We start from the raw sequence: 23,536 nt of genomic DNA, 5'->3' as shown, positions 1-23,536 counted from the left end.
GGTGTTTACTGTGCTTTATTTTTTTATCTATTTTTATTTATTTACTTTTATTTACTTTTACTTATTTGTTTGTTTTACTGGTTTTCTGTTATTCACGACCTATAAACTGTAACCATCAGAATGGAAACAAAGAAGGGTTGAAATATTTCACTTTTTTATTGAGTGTCGTATTTATGGAAATGAGGTTTTTTTTTATTTAATAATGAAGAAACTGCACTTTTTCAGTATATTCAAATTTTTGAGCTACACATCTAAGCAGTACAGCAAACACACGTTCACTCTGTCAAACGAGAGAACGAACGTTGGTTCATCTACATGCATTAAATTTTGTAGTCACACTGTAAAAAAGCATGCCTGAAAATTAGAAGATTTGTACATGGTACAGGTGTAATACTTACAGAGACATAACATCAAAGAAAATAACTACATAAAGTCATGATAAAAGGCCAAGGCATAGTTAGATTTGCTATTTAAAATCTACTGACTGCAGCATAGATTTAGGAAGGATGTAAGATTGCCATAAACAGCTGGAAATGAGAAGGTAGTCAGAACCACTAAATGTTTAAAGAAGATGAGCCTGAGCTGAGGAGAGCAGCAGAAAGACAGCTTAGAACAGAGCAGGCATCAGTAACGGCACTTATTAAGACAGAAAGGGGAAGAAAAGAAGAAGCTGGGGTAGAGGTGGGTTGCAAAGCAGCCTACAGTGCTAAGGATATGGTAACTTAGAGAGCCAATTGGATAAATAGAGATAAACACAGATATGTGTTAATTTTCAGATGGTGATTATGAAGGATAATTTTGCTCCCCTTATGTGAGGTGTTTAGATGAAGATAGGCAGCAGGTGTAATATGAAAATATGTTTTAATCCATTTAAAGACTATCTAAGGACATTCTATATCCTCTCTGTGAATGTGAGATTTATGTTTTCTCTGCCTCTAGTTCCCATCCCCAGAGTGGGACACAGTCACCCCAGAGGCCAAAAACCTGATCAACCAGATGCTGACGATCAACCCAGCCAAGAGGATCACTGCTCAAGAGGCCCTCAAGCACCCATGGGTCTGCGTAAGTGTCCTCTGCTTGATAGACAAGCTGACAAAAGTTATTTGTACACATCTGGAGTACACTACTGGGTGCCTTAAATGTAAATCTAAAGAAGGCAGACAATGTTCTTTTTATCTTTTTCTTCTCCCTAAATATAATTCTGTATTTGTCACCCTCTTCCTCTACCCACCCCACTCCTCTTCTTCCGTCTCTTCTTCCTTTTCTCAGCAACGATCCACAGTGGCATCTATGATGCACAGACAGGAGACCGTGGAGTGCCTGAAGAAATTCAATGCCAGGAGGAAACTCAAGGTCTGTTCGCATACTCACCCTATTACACTTCTTCCCCTTCTGCTCTAATAAGCTCTCAGTCCTTCTGCTGCTGTCCTCACTCACTTTTATTACCCCATTACTTTAGGGTTCACCAAAGTGATTCAAGAAAACATAAGTGGGTTTAATTGGCCTGCAGTATAAAATATAGCATTTGCTTCATCTATATGATATTTACATATGCAAAGTCATTTCAAATTTAGATTCAGTGTTATGCATGGTTTCCCTTTTACACTGATTTATTGCTTAGATTTTGTGTGGACGTAACAGCTTAGCCATTGGAGCATGACACTGTTACCCTGCTGCTTTTGGCCACTCTTGGCATGGCTTAAATACCAGCACGTGGCAAGCTGAAGTGCAGGTGGCTGCAGGCAAATGTTGCACCATTCAACTAACATGCCAACAGCGTCAAACAATTGTCTCAGGCTTTTCACATTTAAAGTCAAGTGGCAAGGTTAGATGTTTTGCTACATAGTGAACAGAAACTGCAAAACACAACAAAAAATATAAGAAAATCAAAGCATGCACAGTATGAAAAGAGGACAAAATGTACAGACAATCAATCTGTGATTTAGTGCATTTAAATAAAAACGAACACAATAACAAATTTTAATTGAATAAATCCAATTCCAGGTTTATGCTAAAATTTAGCATACTATGATTAACTTATGGTCTTCTGGATACTTCCTAAAGCAGGGACATGTTTTATGTGTTAGTGGTCAATAGAAAAAATCTACAATAACCTTTCTGCACACTTAATTTTTGCCGTCTCAAGTCAAACCAATCTACTGTTTTTAGCTTTTAGAAACTCTAGTCCATGACAGGAGGCCAATTGCAAAGAGTTGATATCCAGATTTAACAAGTCCACACAGGAAATAAGAAGGGAGGCCCAAAGCTGATGCATTTCAAGCTGAGAGAGTGGGTTTTAAATTGTGTGTCGAGCCAAAATTCAAAATTGACTTCTTTTTAGTGTGCATTGTCTGGTGAGAGGCTAAAAAACTGAGAGTGAGAGAGTGGAGAGCATCAAGAGGAGGGCTGTTTATTTTCAAGCTTTTTTGTGTGTACTTTGTTTTTTAAGTCTTTTTTTTCTAGATTTTACTCTAGTGTAGCTTTAATTTTTTGTAATATGTTGCATAAAATCATTTAGCGATGCAAAAATCTCCTAGACATTTACTGCCTGTTCTTTTCTCTTTAATTCTGAATTTGAGCTGGATGTTTCAGATGTGGACTTCATATCTATTTCTGACCTTTTAGACATTTGTTACTGCCACTCTATTCGCTCTGATTACAGGGAGCGAGAGATGTGTCATGTGTTATCTATTCTGATATTAGGCATATCATCATCCCATCGTCTGTTTGAAATTCCAAACCATTTTTGAAAAGTTTTCGCCTCCAGTTTGAGATGATTTCTCCAGAGAAAAAAAAGTGCTAAGACGAGCTGCTTTCCTCATTGTTCTTTGTTTTTTCTCTCTTCTGTTTTTTTGCTTGTCCTTTGTCTCCTGTCTTTGTATCTCACACATTTTTGTTTGACTAGGACAATACTGCAGAACATTTTCGTGTGCCAGGCTATTATACGGACTCACTTTGCAGTCATGCTGCATTTTATCAAGTAGTTTTTTTTGCTGTTGATTTTCATAGCCTGGCCTTGTTGTCAGCGCTTTAGATGTGAGTAGGTCTGAGTGGGTTACATGTGCAGCTTGGTATTCTTTGTTATTGTGGAGGAAAGTTTTTTTTTTTTCTCTCTCTATAATTTGAATCTTAATTTGGGGTTATATCTTTATTGGTGATGAATTACTGTGTGTATTTTACACTCCACATTTAAGAAATCATTTATAAATCAAACACAAATAGTGGCCTCTTTCAATTGACTTTTACCCCTCAGCTGTAAAAGACTAATGGGGTATTATTGTCACCCTGCTGGGCGGGTGGTGTAGACACCTAATTTTGAGAGACAGGAGGCTGAGGGGTAGCACTGAAAGCTTCCAGTGTGACTTTCACCTGCTGCAAATCAGGATTGTTCCAAATGAAGACAGTTTTATTGATTCAAGCGGCAAATATAACACTATAATCACCTGAATGTTGGTTAAATGATGGCTGTGACCAATCAATTGCTAGCAGAAGAGGGGAAAAATGGGTTTTAATTTCCATAAAAATACCAAAATCATTAAGTTTATGTCCTTTTGTTTTCTTCTCAGGGGGCCATTCTTACTACCATGCTGGTTTCTCGAAATTTCTCCGGTAAGTGCTTCTTGAATCCTCCATTTTTGTAAACCTACCATTCATATCTGTGAACCAACACCTGCCGGTATTAAAATTTCTAGAAGCAATTTTAAATGCAAACTTGTTACAGTCTGTTTGGGACATGCCACTATGTTGGAGGACTCATTCTTTAAAAAGTACTCCACCTAAGAACTTGACTTATCCTGTGTATTCACTATTGATCTCTGGTGCCTTCCACCACACATCTTTTCAGCCACAAACAAATTACTGTGTTTCCCACAGAATTACATTCTGTCTGTGAAAATATAGCCAGAGGATGGGGTGGGGGATCTGGTTAGGGTATGTAAGAAAAAGTAGGCTGTCCTAAAGTCTCTGTTTCAGATGCAAAGCTATTGTAGTAGAGCCTAGGAAGAAAATTGATTGGCAAAAAAAAAACCCTGTAAATTATGCTCTATATACAGTTTGTGACAATTAAATAAAGGACCGATAATTGGCTCGGTCTCCAGTAAATCACTCATTAAGTAGACTAACTCCACCTTAAACTGTATTTGGCGAGCGTAGCTGTAGTTTTGCTCTGCAGCACTGATGAACTGCAATGTAGTGGCACGTGAACTACTCTACTCACTTTGGGTTCTGGTTAGAGTGACCCTACATTAACAGCAGATCCCTGGAGTGGATATATGTCGGTGGAGTTGGAGTGTGTGTGGAGAAAAACCTCTGAAGAGGTAGCTTAACAATATCAAGGGCTGTCACATCAGTGACCTGGTCAGCCTGCCGGTATGGAAATATGAGACAGGCTAAAGCCATTAGTATCTGGTTAGCAATGACAAAACTTTTAAACTGTGAAAGGAAGTGTGAAAAGATTGTCCACTAGTAAATTGGCAGCTGGTGTCATTCTCCCGGACAGGTGAAAAAGAAAACACATTGCTAGTTGTTATTTTATGTCAGTGCAGCCCACTCGAGTAAGGTATTTCTGTGGGAAACTCAGTTTTTATTTCTTACAGTGAGAAAAGCAAAGCAGGTAAAATGAGGCTTTTGATGTTTAAAAAAATGGTGGCATGCACCTGGTAAGCACAGGTAAATGTAAATATTTAATGACAGACTCATTTGTCTCTTTTTCAAGAGTTATATTTTACATAAAGATTAAAGAGCATGCTTTCAGATTCACATTTCCATTTCATTTCGATGCAGCTTCAGTGTTTCCCTTGGTTTTCTTGTGTATGTAGCTGTTAACATGTAATGCAGGATGTTTTTATGAAAAGAGCTGTTTTTATGTGATATTTTTCCAATAATTTCACATTTTAAAACCACATTTAGTCTAATAACAACAGCTGCACATTGTTTCTTCGCTGCTCTCACGTCCCGATGTCCTGAGAATATTTTCACACTCTGTAAATATGAGGTACAACACCTAAGACCATTTCAACCTGACATTACATTAACATTTAATGACAGTTTTTCAGCTACAGGAAGTGAATCACCCACAGCAGAATCTTAAAGTACAGCAACAATAGTTGGAAAATGATTCAGTCATTCTGTGTGTGTCTTTTGCACCACGCTGAACTGGAACAACAAAATGTGGGGAAACACTGAATTGATCCGCAAGCTGTTGATGTCTGTGTACTTGTCTTTGTATTTGTTTATATCTCTGTAATAATAACTTTATTGAAGTTTTACATGATCTTGAATCTGTGCTTTAATTCAAGCAACATGGTGTACTTTAGCACTCCCTCTTCCCCTCCCAAACTTTGGGAAATAAATTTTTCAAACTGAGAACTTTTTTTTTTTACCTACGATGTATTAAATGCAGTAGATGGTTAAATAGGAACTTACTAGGTTGATTTTTATTGGCACTGTTGTGGTCTATGAAACGGGAGCTCATCTACTGTACAATGACAAAATATTTTGTCATTTACTGTGTATGAACATTCTAGTGCTTTAATGCATTCAGGGTAATCGCTTTGGAAGAATTATACCCACGGAGTCTTCATTCTTGTACAAATGTGTATTTTGCATATATAAATGTGTGTATACGTCTGTCTATAAGCATGCTGCTTTAGTAAACATGACTCACAGCAGCTGATTTAACACTGCAAGCATCGGCATGGGAAGCAGTCTGAATATCCACTAAACAATCAGTCAATTCTTAAATCCCCCCACACATACACACATTGACCCAGGTGTGTGGCCTGCCTGTGCGACCGCTCTCAGAGACCTTTTTTCCTACCATTTTTCCTCTTGTGAGAAAGCAGTACTCAAATATAAGAGTAGGTCAGCAGGTGAATGAGTCAGAGAGAAAATGAGACAGAGTTAAAAAAGTAAAAAGTCAGAGATAGGCTTTCAGAGAAAGATAGCTGTGGCACATTACATCAAGGCAGGATCCAACGTCAGTGCTTTATGCAATGGCTTGCTGTATTTTCAGCATATATTATGAATCATGTGTTACACAAATCAGTTTCAGTGTCTGTGCTGGTACAGAGGTGGTTCTATTTCTCATCACATTTCAATGTGTAACGTACCAAATAAAGATGCTGTCAGGAAAAGATGATGTTTTTCAGTTTAGTTTTAAAAGCACAGACGCTACAAATCTAACACAAACTAACTGCGGCTTGATTCTGCATCATCATTGCCATCATCATCCTAACATTAACACTCTTCTCAGGTATTCTTTGAGACAAATGGCAAGATTTAAAGTGTCCCACATGGAAGTAAAGATTTGTGTCACTGCCTGATGTTTTTCTGTGGATTCTTCTGTCAAAGCAGCGACTCCGTTTATAAAAATGCTTTCAGTGGTCTGTGTATATAAATTAATCCTCCTTCTAAACTAATGAGCCCCCGTGTGTCTCCGCCCCTTTTGTTCCTCACCTGTTATTTCCTTCCCCCACCCTACCTGCCTACCTCCTGTTGTATCCGACTCCTCGTCAATCACCTTCTTACTAAATATCACTCCACCCTTTCTCCATCTTTACCCCTTGTTCCTCTTTCACCCTTTTCTCACATCCCTTTCCTCCTGGCTTTGTAACTCTTTCTTCACGTGTGACTGGGTATTTGACTCTTAACAGTGGGCAGCAGGCAGACCACCGCTCCAGCCTCTGTCACTGCAGCTGCAGCAGCTGTGGCTGCAGCCGCCGGCACCACAGCAGGGCTGGTGGAACAAGGTATCACGGTGGCTCACCCAGGGCATGCCACCCCTCCCACCCTGCCCCTTGTCTGCACCTGTCTTTGACTCTTTGAACTTCTTCTTCTTCTGTTTTCCCTTTACTCAATCTTCTCTGCTACCCCTCCCTCCTTTCCGAGCATGGGAGTTCAGAGCATGATGGCTGACAACATTGCTAACTACACCTCCCCTCATCTCAACAGCTGCAGTATTAGCTATGCTTCCAGCTAACTATTACCGTGTTTTACATACGACAAATGAAAGAAATTTAAGCTTTTTCCTTTTCACATCTATTATGTTAATAATTTTTAATGTGAAAGAGTTTTGCTTCTAAAACATGTCTTTAAAATACTCATTTAGTTTCTTTTTGATAACCTGTTATTGGACATTTATACAAATTAATGACTATTTAATAGATTTTTAATTACAGATACAATATTTGCATATTCTATTTTCAAAAGATTGCAGTACATTTAAAAAATCCTGTCACTTTAAAAATAAGCTGAAGAAGCTGTATAGCAATAATGATATATTTTTACACATAACAATATATTCTTATAAAAATGACTGGAATTTTACAAACTTTAGTAGCACTGACAACACCAAATGTTTCCATATGACACCAAACGTGACATTTTTAAAACCAATTTACAGTCAATGTGCACTATATGCTTTTTTTCCCCAATGTAAAAGAAAGATGCCCAACTTTTAATTTAAGCTAAATTAATTAATAAAACAAGGATTTTTACTTACATACAATGTTAAGATTTTTAGTTATAAAAGTTTAATTGGCGAGCGCTTGAGATGCCCCATATCCTTTTCTAGAGGATCCTGAAACACATAACATAGGATCATATTAATACATATTTAAAAATATCATTAGAAATGCACTGACACAAGAACAACTAGCAGAGTAATATTAAAACAAACACATACGTTCTCTCCCACTATACAAACCCACACCTTCTGTGTCTGCTGGTAGTGAAAACGCGTAAGAAATAAAATAAATAGTCCAACATTATGACTAACTCTGTCTACTCCAAGTATGTTAAAAAGAATGAATATAAGGCCTATTTAATGTTTTAATGTAAGTTTCTTTTAATGTAACTGGGAAGTATTAATGGTGATCTGATCTATTGGTTTATACATATGTCTCTTCTTGATGTTAAAAACACCACTAACTTTAAATTTAATTTGGTAAGAAAGACTGAAAACATTTTTGTTTAATGAGAAAACCAGAAATTAATTTCCGCAAGATAACTAAATATTACAGCTTCCGTCTTTTTCAATCTATGTTTAGGCTTTTAAATTTGAAAAGTACATAAAGAGTGGAAGCCCAGCTACTGCTGTCATTTACTATGTCAGCACATCTCTCATCTCCTGTCTGGGATTTGATAGTTGCTTCAGAGCCCATCACTGCTCTGTCATTACCACACACCCCTGTTCATCGTATTATCTTCATCTCTGCACAGAGTCACCGAGCATGGCCCAAACGCACTGCTGTCCTGTCTCTCAGTTTCTCTTTTTTTTTCTCCACTCTTTTCCTGCCATCTCAGTTGTGCCATCTCTGTCATCACTCAGTTTTACCCCATTTCCTTTTTCTGTATTCTGGCATTTTTACTTCTCTGGACATTGTTGATTCTTGAGTCATCCAATACTTTTCCACAACTTCACCAGTTTCACTCCCACTTTCCCTGTTTCCTCAAATGTCACATCTTACCTTTCCCCTCACTCCTCACTCTTCTTTCCCTTTCTCTTCTTTTCTCTGTCTGACAATGACACTGGAAAGTTCACCCCTGTAACTTTAAGGATGGAACTGCCTGAGAGCTGTCGGTGAATGCTGCATGGGGCACTGGACTGGTGCATGCGCTGCAACACAAGGGGACTCTGGTGCATGATGAACACTGTAAATGATGCAAGGCTGGGCTTGTTTTCATGAAGTCGAAGCCTTTTAAAGTTGTTTTTTTTTTTTAAGATAAGTCCCGTATTAGTACTTATTCAGTAATTGTGTTGTGAACTGAGCTGTAGGTTTTACAGTCCAGTTTCGTATGTAGCTGTATTGCTGTAACATGTAGTCATTGGTCGTTGGACCAATGTTTTAATTGTAAATGTTGGAGCCTTGTTGTTTTACTTTTCAGACTGAATGTAAGGCTTTGTTTTAGACAACCAGATCTAATTAAAGTCTATTAACTTCAGCTTAATTTTTCAGTGGTGAAACTGAAAAGTGCTTTCCAAAAAAAATGCCTATTTGTAGTCCTGTAAACTAACCAATCACATTTGAGCAATATTTAGTTGCCTGTACATAGCAGTCCACGTTGAGAGCAAGAAGTATTTTCCAGAATCCAAAAACAAGAAATCTTGAACCATCTACATCTGCCCTATCCAGGTATCCTGACTAAGAAAAACTCCAAAAACTTTACAAGGCTAAGTTCTCGGGTTCCCAGATTGCAGTTGGCACATGCATTTCTGGATAGTTTAGACCAGATAGCAATAATTGTTTGGCCTAACCTTGGCACATGCTTGCATGATGCTTTGGTCTACATGTGGCCTTGACTCAGGCATTAACTTGTGGCTCCTTTAACTCAGTCACAACTCAACCACATATTGGTTTGTTCTCAGGTGTGCTGTGGTATTTTTTTCCCCCACATCAGACCACAGAAGACTCACCATAACCTATTTCAAGCCCACTATGTGGTGAATCAACACAGTGGTCATGTTTTAAGAAGTTATGCAAGGCAAGACAAAAAAAAGACTTCATCGTCTGTCTAAACATATTAAGACAAGAAAATGATAAAACTCTGCAATGGCTGTATCAAGTGGTTCAGGTTGACCTAGCTGCCAAACAGCTGCACATCCAGCTGATGCACAACAACCTAAGCAACTCCTATGAGCTTTATATCTTCCCTCCTGACAAATGTAACTTAGCTTGTAGCTTCAGCAACCACTTCAAGAAAAATGTCTATCTTACTTCCTCTTTTATTTAAAAGATGTTAAGTCTGTTAAATTGAAATGTAAGCTTAAAAGCCTCCCTTCACAGACCACAGATCACCTAAATTTTTTACCGTATTGTTCCTTGATGCCATTGTGCATCGGGGAATGCTCATAAGCTTCTTATCACTGTACATTTGCTTAGTAGGGTGCCCGTTTATGAACAGCAAAGAACTTCATGTGACAATCTAGCATTGAGCTAAGGAGACAGAAACAGTGGCTGTGTCCTTGTTTCTATAATCTACTGGGACACCACCGTCCTCTCTGTGTCCCTCAGCCTCCACGAGACTCCGATCAAATATTTATAGTGGACTGCCTCTCCATATCAGCCTCACTTTGCCTCACTGGATTACATACATTAAAAGTACAAGTAAAATCTACTCAAACTCACTCCAACATCCTGCAGGACAGCAGCGGACAGTCTTTTAATCTGTCCTGGACTGTGTTATATGAAGAAGATATTGAGGGGCTCTTCATTATAGGCATATCTCTCCATTAGCTTATTCCGTTATGTGGGACTTCATGTGAATCAATGCCCATCCCTGCTTTGTTCTTGCAGTGGTCCATCTTGCATGATTTTAATAGAAATTTATTAGTGATGCCTTTGATTTAATCTCTTCCTCCTCTCTCTTCTTGCTTCATGTGTAATTTGTGGCAAGGTAAGGAGCACCCCTTGCTTCTAAACCTTTGGGTTGAACTAAGCTAACGTTGGCTCTTTTCAGATTTCCACAGCTATGCCTGGAACTTAAAGACATTTTTGGAAGATCCAGTTTGACTGAAAAATGTCACTTTGGAAAGCACATTTGAATACCTTCATCACTTCCACTCATGTTCTCCTTACTCTTCCTCTCTGCTCTCATATCCTCTCATTCTCTGCTAAGCCATCAGAGAATACGAGAGAATGAACTTGACACTATTTCTGACCCCATTTCTTCTCCTCAGTAACAACCGGCCTTTGGAAGGAGACTGAGGAAGAACAGCACAACAATTAAACATGCACATTCATGCCTTCCTCACATCCCTCCAGATTACAAAGTGCTTATTTATCACTTCCTATTGCTCCCTTTTTGGCTGCTGAATATGCAAACCTCACTTCAAGCACAATATACTGAATCACTGAGGCAGAAAAGAAAAAATAAGATGTAGTGTGCACACCCTATCTTCCATGTATTTTTCTCTCTTGATCTTTATCTTAATGGCTATTTCAAATGTGCTCTTATAAGGATACAGTTTAAATTTGGCATGGCCTGCAGTGGTCTTTGAAGTGACCGCTCTCTGTTTGGACTTCTGCTCCCCCAAAGAAATCAGCACACAGTCCGAATTCTCATCGACTTGAAGCTTCTGATCACTCAGTGTAGCTGCTTTGGTACATGTTTTGAAATGGAAGTGGGGAAATCAAACAGGAGGTTGATGTTCAGAGAAAGAGGAATAAGGGAGAGAGGGAAGGAAAGAGGAAAAAGCAAAAAGAAAAGAAAAAACAGCCAGACTGCCATAAATAGTGTTTTATGTAACATGGCTGGATACTGATGTGATTGCATCTGATTAGACTTGAAGCTGCACTCAGGCTCTTAGCAAAAAGTCACAGCAAGCATCTATGGAAGTAACACTGAGAGGAATCCGGCTTTTTAACTCCCAGGTGATCACAGCTAGATTATTTACTATAAGATAGGCACACTATGGCAGTGATAATGTAAACATCTTTGTACAAGGTAACCTGTATGAGATCTATGTATAGCACTGACATCTATACTAAAGCAAAACAATATTTCTGAGAATCTTTTTTTTTTTTTTTTTCAAAAACAACCCAATTTAAGCATGTTTAAATATATTTTATTTGCCTTTTGAGAAGGTAGATTTGTGCCTTCTATATCATGCTCTAGCTATTGTCTTCAGGAGTAATTAAACTAACTGAGTTAAGTGTTCACTTTGGTAAATTAAGACACCGCAGACAGAAAATAATGTTCCTATTGTAAAATAATAATGATGATCAAAATAGGAACTCTAGAAGTCATAACTATGCTCTCCTGAAGTCATTTTTCTATCCTTGTGTTGGTGTTTACAGCTGTAAAATACCAACAAGCAAGAAAGTGCATTTTGGTACCAACTTTAAAGCTGTTGAATTGCACTAATTTGCACGTCCAATCTCATCATCTGGTGTCGTGTTAGTGTTAATCCTCTGTCCACATCCCCACAGATGCAGCCACAGGCTCCACTGACCAGCAAGCCAGAGTCTGGCTCTTACTTTGGAGCCCTCTGGGTGAACATGTAGCTATCTAATGCAATCAGACCACCTTACTTTCTGGGCATTAGCAGTGCAGTCACAGTAAATGCCCTGCGGACTGTCTTCTGTTGACTACACGCACTTTCCACTGTTGTAAAGGATTATGGGTATTATGCTCATCAGTGGACTTTTTCTATAGTATCGTTCTTTCTTTCCTGCTTTCCTCCCTCACCCCCTCGTTCATTACCCCTCATTAGAGAGCAGACTGAACACTAATCCTCCTTTGGGCCTCTGTGGAGTTCTTTAAGGCAGGGCTTATTGTTGGGTTTATGGCTGCCGTGTGAGGCAGCCATCTTTACTTTGACTTCCTCATGGCTTCAGGGAGACTTTAGCCTGAGAATTCATGTGAAACAATGCAAATGGAGAGTATTTTTATTTCACTGACAACAGCGTCTTTGTGCCAACTATTCTTAAGACAAACTGATGTGAAAATTCCATATTCGGAAAATTTCTAGTCTGTCTGCTTGTAGCCTGTTTGAGTGGCTCGGGGACTACAGCGGGCTGGCCAACTATTCTTAAGACAAACTGATGTGAAAATTCCATATTCGGAAAATTTCTAGTCTGTCTGCTTGTAGCCTGTTTGAGTGGCTCGGGGACTACAGCGGGCTGGCTGAAAGGTTGGTAGTTCAATTCCCTGGCTCCTCCGCTTCATATGCCAACTTCTCTTTGGGAGCAATACTGTTCCCAAGGAGACAGTGAGATTTGTGTGGCTGTTTAAAAGCATAGAACTACAGCTACAGCCGCCTGGTTCAACTCAGCTGTTCATCGAAGCGGTCACACCCCAACCCTGAAGCCTTAACAAATGAATGAGTAAAAACAAAACCCAAAAACCTCCCATCAAACAGTTGCTGTCAAGGGGGAAACTATACATAAAGCCCCAAACTGTTTTTTACCAGGCTGTAAGCACATTGTTGACTAATATAATGGTGGGCATTTAACATAAGAGTCAGTGGGGATTGACTGGTATTTAAAGCCAGCCTCAATGACCATCTTTAAGTACTGGTTTTTCTGCACTGGCTTAACTTTTCACCCTGCCACTTTGCAGTTTGACTACCTTGACATTAGTATTACACATCTTTGAGTTGTTGTACATTTGTAGTTCTATGTAAGCCTTATTAAGAAAGGTTGGTTTTAACTTTACTTTTCAGGCAGTCAAAGAATTCAGTTTTACAGGTAAATCCTGTTATGAAATTGGGGGGGGGGGGGGGGGAAAGATCAAGGCAAGTTGTTTGACTAATAGATGAATCAATATACTCATACTGTATCCATCTGTAGACTCTAGTAAATTCAGGAGGTTGTAGTTGTTTAGCTTTGAGTCATTTTGTAAAAACACTTTTTTTTTTTAAGTTCAGTGTGCAAAAGGTTCCCTTTCTCTTTCAGCCTCAGGCAACCTTTACTTATCATTACTCAAAATAGACTATTACTACTAAGGTCAGTAAAGAACATTATTTCAGTCAAATCCAGATTATCTCTGAAGGCTTCAATGTAGGTTAAGGTTGTAGCTCATACCAAGACTCACTGAGAAACATGGAGTTGCTATTGCTCAGCTACACCTTTAACTGGTTGTTTTTCCCTGTTTGTCATTGCAGCAGCCAAGACTTTGCTCAACAAAAAGGCAGATGTCAAGGTAAGGGGCACACTCTTACTTCTCTACCTATCTCCTTCCTTGACTTTTCCTCCTTCCTTACATTTTCTGGGCTAGAAACTCTGCTTCTTCTTCCTCTTCCCCATTTTTTTTCTGCTCGATTGTTCATTTCTTTCTTAATCTTGCTAGTCTCACTTTTGCCTACAATGTCTTTCTTGTCATGTATGTTCTGTCATTGGATGTTTGTCTAGTGTTACATGTAAAAGTTGTGTTTTTTGGCTTGAGATGTTGTGTATCAGAATGAGAGCTGCTGGATTTTTAAGTTATTATCTAATTATTTTATTAAAGTAAGTGGCCCATTCTGAATACACATCTGTACACACATCTGGATGTGTGTCTACATGTATGCGAGTCTGTGTGTGCTATGCACTTGCCAGTGCACAAGCCTCGAGTAGCGCATCCTCCTGAAAGGACCTCTTATTTTGATTTAGCATTATTTAGCTCAGTGCCACCTCTCCATCTCCATTATTAAATCTAACCATCTGTCAGCCCTTCACATTTTGTTTTTTCATCACTTCCTCTCTCTCATCCCTCCATTTCTGCCTTTTGCTCCTCTTTCAATGCTTCTTTTTCCTCCTCACCCCATCTGGTCTTTAACCCCACATTCCTGTTCATCCATTTAATGAAGATCTCTCACATCCCACGCTCTCACATGCACACGCTGCAGTAGCACATCCCACACACAGCTATCATGAATGTGTCTGTGTGCGCCACGTACATGCAACGTGCTATTCATGCTTCTCAGCATTATACATTATATTAGGCAAAGGTTTGGGCACATGCACGTGGACATGGAGGTGTGTGTGTGTGTGTGTGTGTGTGTGTGTGTGTGTGTGTGTGTGTGTGTGTGTGTGTGTGTGTGTGAAAACATCCCATTTGTTTATCAGCTTGAAAAGAGACTGAACGTGCAAACGGGGCTGTGAGCATGCCTGCACACAAGTGTGCGTAAGCGTGGGTGTCCATGCGTGTTACACTCATGCGCAGCATCGAGTGTCCATGCGTGTGTGTATGTATGGATTTGGTGTGAGTGTGTGTGCGTGAATGTGTCCCCCCCTCCCGTTCCTCCCTGCGCAGTCGGTTCAGCAGGGAATGTGACTCCGGTTCCAGGAATAGCTGCCAGTCTGGACCCTGGAAACTCAGACGACAGAAATAGACGCTTACTTCCACTGCGGCGCACTCATTGCCTAGCAACAGGCTCCCCACACACTCGCCCCAAACCATTTCTAAAGGCGTCTTCTTCATTTGCTGCCGTCCCTGCTTGCCTCCTTTTTCTCCCTCTTCTCTTGTTTCTTCTTATAATCTCCAAATGTCCTTTTGTTCCTTTTGAAACTCTGAGCTCCTCTCATGGTCTTCTCCTCTTCCTGCTTTTTCTCCCGCTGGCTCATTAATGCCTAATGACACCTGACGCTTTTCAGTTGTAGCACCTGTCCAGTGCAAGCAAGCGGTCTCTCTCTGGCACTGGTTGCCCACCACCTTTCACCTCCTTCGACGCCAGCTACTGCTCAGAGGAACCAACATATTCTGCATTTTAAACAGTGTTGTTATATGACACACTGTTTATCCTTATTAAGTTTACACTAGTTATTATATACACAATGTGCAGATTTCTTTAGATTAAAAGCTGCAAAACAGTTTTAGATGAATGTAAAATAACAACATTGAGAACATTTATTTTGGTCTCCGATAAATTATTGATGCATTAATGCAACATGTAACAACAAAATTCAAGCCAGTTGTGATTTTAAATTTAAGATGAAGTCTGGGAAAACACTTACATAATAAATCTTGCAGTTCCTTGTCATGCTATTTTCTTACCGTGCCATCTTCCCTTTCACTGTCCCCGAAGCAATAGGTTGAATTTTTGCCTTCTGACTCTTCCATGAGCTGACTCCTCTTCTAATTTTCTCTCTCTGATGGCCTTCACTTCAACCACTGCTCCTTTCACTTCTTTGAAGGAGCTGCTCCTCCTTTTGCCTTTTCTAAGCTGTATAGGAACTTCTCTTCACTTGCCATCAAAGTGTACAGCTTTTGGTTTATGCTGACAAGTTCTATTTTGCTCTTTGTTTTTTAATTTCATTTTTTTTGACAGTACACTCACTTGTTGTTTTTTTGGTTACTTTATTTTCCTCCCCATCCCTCCTTCTTCTACCATCTGCTCATCCATCAATAAATCCATCCATCAATTGCCTGAGGACAGAAACGCAAGTCCAGCTCTACTGTCCAGTATATGGTGAGCATGCTATTTATGCATTTTGCCATGTCACTTCTTTTTTTGTTCCATCCCTTATGGTCTCCTTTCTTCCTTCTGTGTAATAGATTTGAGACTCCCTTCCTTCACTAACTTATTATTCTGTGGCACAGTGGGTGCCGATTCATAAATCATTTTTATTCAACAGCAGTCAGATGTCATGTAGGCACTTCTTGTTAAAAATGCTCTGGTGTACACGAGGTAATGCATTTTACATGACGGCAACAGCAGCACCTTGTTAGGAACTACAGAGGCTGAGTAGCTTCTGAGCGGCAACAGCTGCCATGTCACATAAAGAAAATGACAGCGTTAGAGCTGGGCGATATGAGATTTTTTCATATCACGATATGTTTTTTTCATTTCAGGCGATAACGATATCTATCACGATATAAGCCAAATAACTATATTTGTAAGATTTAAATGTGCCGTTGCTCGCAAGTAAAATGTGAAATAATCAGCAGCTTGTTTTTAAATATTTATTTCCCATAATAAGTTCAACAGGGTAGATGTACTTAAGGAACATGAGACTTTTTCAGATAAATAAAGGCAAATATTGCAAACTACACAAAAGGCAGCCGCTAAAGCATTTAAGTTTCAAAATAGAACAAACGAAACAGAGACTACTAAATTGTCAATTCCACTTAGAAACAAAGTATTAATTCTAAAAATAAATCTTAGTTTGTCTTACAGAAGAACAGACAAAACTGACTAACTTTTGTCAATATCAAATAAACAGAACTAAAAGGAAATTCTCAATCTCTCCTTGTTGTATAGCTGAGCTTTTCAAACAGTTTTAACAGTTACTTTAGTCTGACAAAAGCCGAATGACGAATTAGCGCTTCCAGTCAGAGACCGAGGCTACGTCCACACGTACACGGGTATTTTTGAAAACGGAGATTTTCCGTTTTCGTTTTAAAAAATAATCCCGTTCACACGTAAAGGCAGAAATGAAGGAAAACGCAGCTATGAACATGCCAAAGCAGCAGGTGGCGCTAGATTCCTAACCGTGCAGAAATGTTGGCCAATCAGAAGTCTAGAAGCCTCGGTGGGAAAAAGTAAACAAAGCTGGGGCATAGAAGCAGAACCGAGTCGTATGTGTGGAGGGACAGTAACTGTGTGTATATGTAAGCATTTAAACACTGCAGAGAGTAGAATTAACAGTAACAGTATTGTAGAAATTCATTTCACCGAAACAATAACGTGGCGCACAGTGTGACGCATGCACCAGTTTATTGTATTTCCAGACTTGCTTTCGGCACAATTTACAGTGCACGCTACTCTGTTTTTTGTCAGGCTTGAAATAGCCGAAATACCTTCACACTACGGAACTTCTATGGCTCTTCCGTTCGACAATCTCTCCGGCATTGGAACCATCATCTGTTTTCTCTAGTCGGCACACTCATTTCCTCCATTATGCGCTGGCTCCATTACCCGCTGGCTGCTTCCCAAACAAACACACGTGCGGCTTGGCACTTGTGCTGTACGTAACAAGTCACGCGACGTGAAGCTGCGGCTGTGATTGGTTCGGCTCTGCGCTACTTAATTTGGATCGGCCGACCTTTTTTTTTTTTTTTTTTTTTTTTTTTTGAGGACAAGAGCGGCGAGGTCTATCGCGATAGCTTAATTTCTCTATCGAGTAAAAGTTATATCGCGATAGATATCGTTATCGTTCTATCGCCCAGCTCTAGACAGCGTATACAGAAAGTTATATTTCATTGACAGAAAAAACCAGGCACAAGTCACAGCAATGGTCTCGCTTGATTGACAGGCCGGGATGATCGTTGCAAAGTACGGCGTCACGAGAATACTCTGAAAACGTAATGGAAGCAGGGTGTTTTAGTTCCATCAGAGTTACTCCAGGGATGTTGCTCCAGATCTGTCAGGCACACACTTTTAGAACGGAGCCAGTACTTGTAGTTTTGAGACAGAGCCCTTGAGTTTAACAAGGTGCATACTTCAAACAAGAGTAAAAGTATAATTATTTAATCCTCCACCTCTAAGAACGCTATAGTTTTCACCTACTACGCTGAATCTGTAACCTATGCTGACCATTCACAGAGCAGATGCTGCAGCAGCCGGGCAGTAGGGCTGGGCCATATTATACCGTTCACGGTAATACCGGTATAATGTTAGGCAACGATAGGAAAATGAAATATCGCGATAGAATGGGAGTAAAACGCGCATGCGCGCTGCCTTTGTTTTCATACGCACATGGCCGATTGTTGAGTGAAACAGATGAACCAGAATTGGTTTGTAAAAACGGTGCAACTTCCGTGATGTGGAACTGGTTTGGTGTTTGTCTGTCAGATACACAACAAAGCACATTTTTTGCAGAACATGCAAGCGGCCGTTGTTATTGTCATATTTGTCGGACTAAGATGCTCTTAAATCTGGGAGTAATCTGGGTCCTAAACTCCGTATGCTTCAGGTCAAACAACACTGCAGCATCACTTAGAGTTAAAAACTGTCTAAATTCTTTCATCTTTAATAAAACGATCAGCATTGCTGCTTTACCAGGTGTAACTATAAAGTTTAACTTCCAGGCATCCATGAAAACAAAAGTTATTACATTTAACGGAGTTAGAAGTTAGCAGGAAGCTAGCGGAAGTTAGCTCGCTAGTTTCGCTAGTTACCTAAGCATGATATTGCATGTTCTGACTGAGAGATTTCTGAAAAAAATCAAACGTACAGCTCTGCTATCACTTCCAACATAAATGAAGACAGGAAACTAAACAGCAGTGATGTTTGTAGGGTTACTGAAGTTGGGCTAGCTGGTATATAATGATGTGCTACGTGATCGCTAGCGACACAGCTATGTTAGCATAACATAAACAGTGAAGCTGGAGGACAAACACTAACACTTTTCCACTTATAAAAGTTAACGTGAAGGTTCCTCATGGTTAGAGACAAATGCAATCGCATGGCAGGATGCTGTAAACGGACCAAACTTCAGTCAGGAGAACAACTGAGATAATCCATCCACAATACAAGGTTAGTCATTAATATACTGCAACAACATGGGAATAGAGCAGCTGCCAGAGAATTCAACATTAATGAATCAATGGTACAGAAGTGGAGGAAGCAAGAAGAATGAGTTTAATAAAGTTTGATTTATCTGACTGCCTTGTTTCGCTTAATGTGCCTTATAATCCCGTGCACCTTATGGTCCGAAAAATGCGTACTGCACACTGCAGTTTAATGTTGCAAAGCACCTCTTTTTAACTTCAGTGGATATTATACATGGTTATGCTCAGGATATGTCAGCCCATTTCTACTGGAAATGCCTTTTGGTTAAACTTTCAGCAAGGAATTTGCATTTGCACTGTTACATTTTTATAAAGCTTTAATGTACATAAAAACCAGCTTCTTGTTTAAGTGAAAATAAATGGAAGGTTGTCTTTTTGCGCTAGTAATGTTGTGGAGTTGTATTTTGTCTCGCATCAATTATATCGTCGGTTATATCGTTATCGCAAATTTTCAAATATATATCGTGATAAATATTTTTGGCCATATCGCCCTGCTCTACCGGGCAGCATATGAAATTCCATAAAAAAAACATGTTGAATATTAAATATTGTTTAATAAGGGTTTCATCCAGTGTGTTACAAGCCCAGCAGCCCACCTGGCCTAAGGTGACTCCCCACGAGGCTCCGGAGTTAAGTTAGCTCAGGACTCTTATTAACCTACTGTTCCTGTTAGCTATACTTCCATCTATTCAAAAACAACTTAGGGAAAAAAACTATAATAGGATTACAAATGAATAAAGAACCAGGCAAATATCAGAACCTAATACTGTTCAGCTGATATTCATGCACTAATGTCCAGTAATTACTGATTACAGTAGGCTAGGTCATTGATTGCTGTGGCTCGGTTCTCTCTCGCTGTTACAGGCTGTAAACGGGAAATCAACTCCTCACTTGACTCGTTACCCACGGTGTTTGCAGAGGCCAACATGCATGTGCATCAGAATTGGCCATTGCAGCGGCTCAGCATACTTTACTGTAGATAAACATTAGTGTGCTATTTTTCCAGTGTACTACTCACAGTGTATCAATGTATTTACTGCCACATTAACCTGTGAACATTGCTATATGAGGCTTGAGCAGAATATACAGTATGTGGTTCACATATGCCACTGAGTTCTCCTCTGCAAATGTAAAAATAGACCAGTCTTTTACTTTTAAGCAAGGCGCGCATGTTCCTTTTACACAGAAATGGGTCAAAAAGTGTTCCAGTTTTTAAATTAAGCTTCTGGTATACTGGAAATGACTCCAGCGTGTGCACTTATTTTGTCAGTACCAGCTTGACTTTAGACAGTCTTAGGTAGCGTTTAGATGTTTACTTATTTGTTTTAAACAAACTTGGGAGAAAAAAAGCAGGTTTATAGCACAGTACTGCATCCAAACGCTGAAGACACGATCACAAAACAACAGCCTGGCTTTGCCTGACTAAACACAACATGCAGTACAAAAGTCTGATCTAGGGCACATACACTCTGTGAATGGTCCATGTACCCTACATGTTCAGTGTCATACTTGGAGGATTTAAAATGAAACAGGAATTTGCATAAGAATATTAAACCACACAGAATTACTAGTTTCAGTTCACTTATTTCTGACCCCTAACTTCTTGCCCTGCCGTTACGCAGAAGGAACCTTTTTTTCCTCTCTGATCTTCTGATCTGGCTCATCCTTTACCACACTTGTCATCTCTTCTGCACCTTTCCCTCCTTTGTTCTTCCTGTACCCATCCTGGAAACCTCGTGTGGATACTTTAACCCCCTTTTAACCCTCATCTATGGTTATAATTGTCTGTGATCACTCCTGATGTCCGGTGTTCTGTTTCATAATTTAGAAATGATCTAATGGACATTTTGCTTTCAAGATGACAATGATTGGCAGTCGTCTCCACAACTGGCGAGCCGTAGCACTGCTGTCATCATTCCTTCTTTTTTTTTCTTTTTTTTCTTTCAATGCCTCCCTGAAGTGTTAGCAGTTTTCTCTCCACAAACACACATGACGTAAATGCTAAGGCCCCGAGTTGATACTGCAAACACGCTCTGACTAAGACGGCTCACGATGGTATCGTTGCTTTGAGGAATGCATTTCATCGTCACAAAGGCAGCGGAGTGACAGCCACTTTGTTTGGTGTAATTTGTGTGTGAGTGTGGAGATTTGTTTGGGAGTGGCTGTGTGTGGGTTACTGTATGGGTGCTTAAAATTTCTATATGTCAGCTTATTGTCAGCTAACACCAGCTTTTACTTGCTGTTTAGTGCGTGCTTGCATTATGTGGTGTTTTCGCACCATATGTGTGCTGGCATCCTCTCCTCTTCTCTCTCCTCTCCTCTCCTCTCGTCTCCTCTGAGTAAGCCCAGTGGCTTAAAAAATTCATATTATGGTAAACATACACACCCACAACCACACACACATCAGTCTTCATCTTTCCATCTTGAAAGTCAGTGTTAAAGAGTCACCATTACAGTCACTCTGATTCAGCACTGCTGCAGCACCAAGATTACCAAACATTTTGTTTTATTGAATCTTCTGGGCTTGTTTAAAATGTGCACTTTTAAATTCTCATATATTGTGCTTATCTAATTAATGTTAGGTGGAATCATTCACTAGCTTGGCAGCACACCAACATCATGCCATATCTTAGCCAAGTCTTAATAGGGGATTAGGTAATCCTCCTGATTACTTAAGACCTCTTGAAATTTCACTTACAAGCAAGATTGCTTGCATTTTACTGTATCAACTCACATAATTACCATTGACGTAATTGTAGCTTATTCACTGTCACACCCAGGGCTTGATCCTTTGTAGGGTTTAAACTGGATATTTCCCCCCCAGCAGGATTACAAATGTAATGTAGATTCAATGCAAAAATAATTTAGATCAATCTACGCTCCAAAGAGCCGGCCGCTCTTTGATGTTTGATCTTCAAAAGAGCATTTCATCCAGGCTTCTAAAGGTGATTCACTACGGCCAAACGGCACGTCTTGATGTGGAATCCCAAGCAGGGGAAGTCACTTGTGACATCACGATGATGTCAGAGTACCCCTCAGCCCGTGGTGTCACCTGAGAATTACAGATCAGTCTTGAGAGTGAACGTTTTAGGATAATCCCTTCACAGTTGCTGCGTCTGCCTGCCACCTTCAGGCCTCACTGGGATGCACACCTACATGTATCCTACTACTTTGCTCTGATCCGCACGGTACAAATTAAATAAATGTAACACAGAACAGCAGATAAATTCTGAACGATGAATATCAAAATGTTGCATTGAGTTTTTACTGAATGAAAAGACAAATCCTAACTCTTTACCTTACATGAGAGCCACTAAGGTGAGACCCTCAAAGTTGATTCTGTCAAAGAGACATATATGTGCTAATTCCAAAAACACACGAGCACAAGCATGGACACACACTCACAAGCCCACCTCTTGCTGTTGTTAACACTCTTGTTGTGTCTCCTCCTTTTCCTTACCTTTCCTTTCCTTTCCTGCACAGCCCCAGACAAACAGCACCAAAAACAGCATAGTCACCAGCCCCAAAGGAAACATCCCTTCACCCGCTCTGGTATTTATCTCCTAACCCGCCCTTCACCTGTGTGTTTGTGTGTGCCCGACTTCCCGCCGCCCTTATGTCCTTTAAGACCCTTACCTTCACCCTATCCCACACCTTTTCCTTCACCTTTGTGTGTTTTTCTTTTCTGTCCATTCTTGTTGGTTTTGTTTGGTCTTTATCGAGCCACTGAGATGGCCAAAGCAGTCGGGTAGGTCGTAAACCAGCAGTCGTGTCAGGAAGCATTTTCCCACGGCAGTTGGGAATGCTTTGTGACTTGGACTCGGGTTGATAGTCTACCGCCATGTTGTTTTCTCTGTCAGTGTAAGTTTGCCAAAGACAAATAGACAACCAGTGCCTGCAGGGACTGTCACTGCGATTTACCCCCTTCCTCCTGTATTGAAGCTGTCCCCCACCGTGTCAGTCCAAAGGTCTGCAGATTGTCCTTCCAGCGAAAAAAATTCCACCCGTGGATTTTAGAGAATTCCTCTGTAAAATTGGCTGATGTTTTGGAATAAAAACCTGTAAGCTAAAAAGGCCCACAGTATTCAGTCTTGTTTGTCAGCTTGTTAGAAAAAACATGTTTGAACTAAATCCAGCTACTCTCTTGCCTATGGATTTGTCTTTTATGTCAAAAAATGATGTTAAGTCCATTGTCAAATAGTTGGGAAAATTCAGCGATATTGCGAGTGAGGTTTTCTTATGGAACAGAAATGGGGAGTTCTAGTTTCCCTTTGGGAATCTTTATTGTTCTGATTACTATATATACACAGGGCAGCAGTTTGGCTTTATGTTCTAGAGGGCACTCTAGTAATCTCACCAAAGTAGATACAGTAGGATGCAAAGGTTTGGGTAACCTTGTTAATAGACATTATTTTCCTGTATAAATTGTTGGTTGTTACAATAAAAAATGTCAGTTAAATATATCATATAGGAGACACACACAGTGACATTTGAGAAGTGAAATGAAGTTTATTGGATTTACAGAAAGTGTGCAATAATTGTTTAAACAAAATCAGGCAGGTGCATAAATTTGGGCACCACAAAAAAAGAAATGAAATCG

General features: G+C 39.8%; 1 protein-coding gene across 15 annotated transcripts in view; it reads left to right on the top strand.

Moving 5' to 3' along the window:
• The window catches only part of camk2b1 (calcium/calmodulin-dependent protein kinase (CaM kinase) II beta 1), a 79,249-nt gene that overhangs the window by 36,936 nt on the left and 18,777 nt on the right, over window positions 1–23,536 (top strand). For 6 of the 15 annotated variants that reach the window (XM_085476235.1, XM_085476232.1, XM_085476233.1 and 3 more), the window contains exons 10-15: window positions 940–1,062; window positions 1,270–1,353; window positions 3,567–3,609; window positions 6,654–6,749; window positions 13,610–13,644; window positions 22,420–22,488. In XM_085476235.1, coding sequence (XP_085332361.1) covers window positions 940–1,062; window positions 1,270–1,353; window positions 3,567–3,609; window positions 6,654–6,749; window positions 13,610–13,644; window positions 22,420–22,488 — 450 coding nt within the window. Of the gene's footprint in view, window positions 1–939; window positions 1,063–1,269; window positions 1,354–3,566; window positions 3,610–6,653; window positions 6,750–13,606; window positions 13,645–15,859; window positions 15,893–22,419; window positions 22,489–23,536 lie in introns of all 15 variants that reach the window. The other 9 variants (XM_085476238.1, XM_085476237.1, XM_085476227.1 and 6 more) reach the window with 5 other exon arrangements.

This window comes from Copadichromis virginalis, linkage group LG12, assembly GCF_057382275.1.
Source record: "Copadichromis virginalis isolate Kocher_CV1m ecotype Utaka linkage group LG12, C_Virginalis_male_GT1.1, whole genome shotgun sequence".
Taxonomy (NCBI): Eukaryota; Metazoa; Chordata; class Actinopteri; order Cichliformes; family Cichlidae; genus Copadichromis; species Copadichromis virginalis.
Note: the sequence above shows the minus strand (reverse complement) of the source record. Positions and strands in the feature narration are given on the sequence as shown.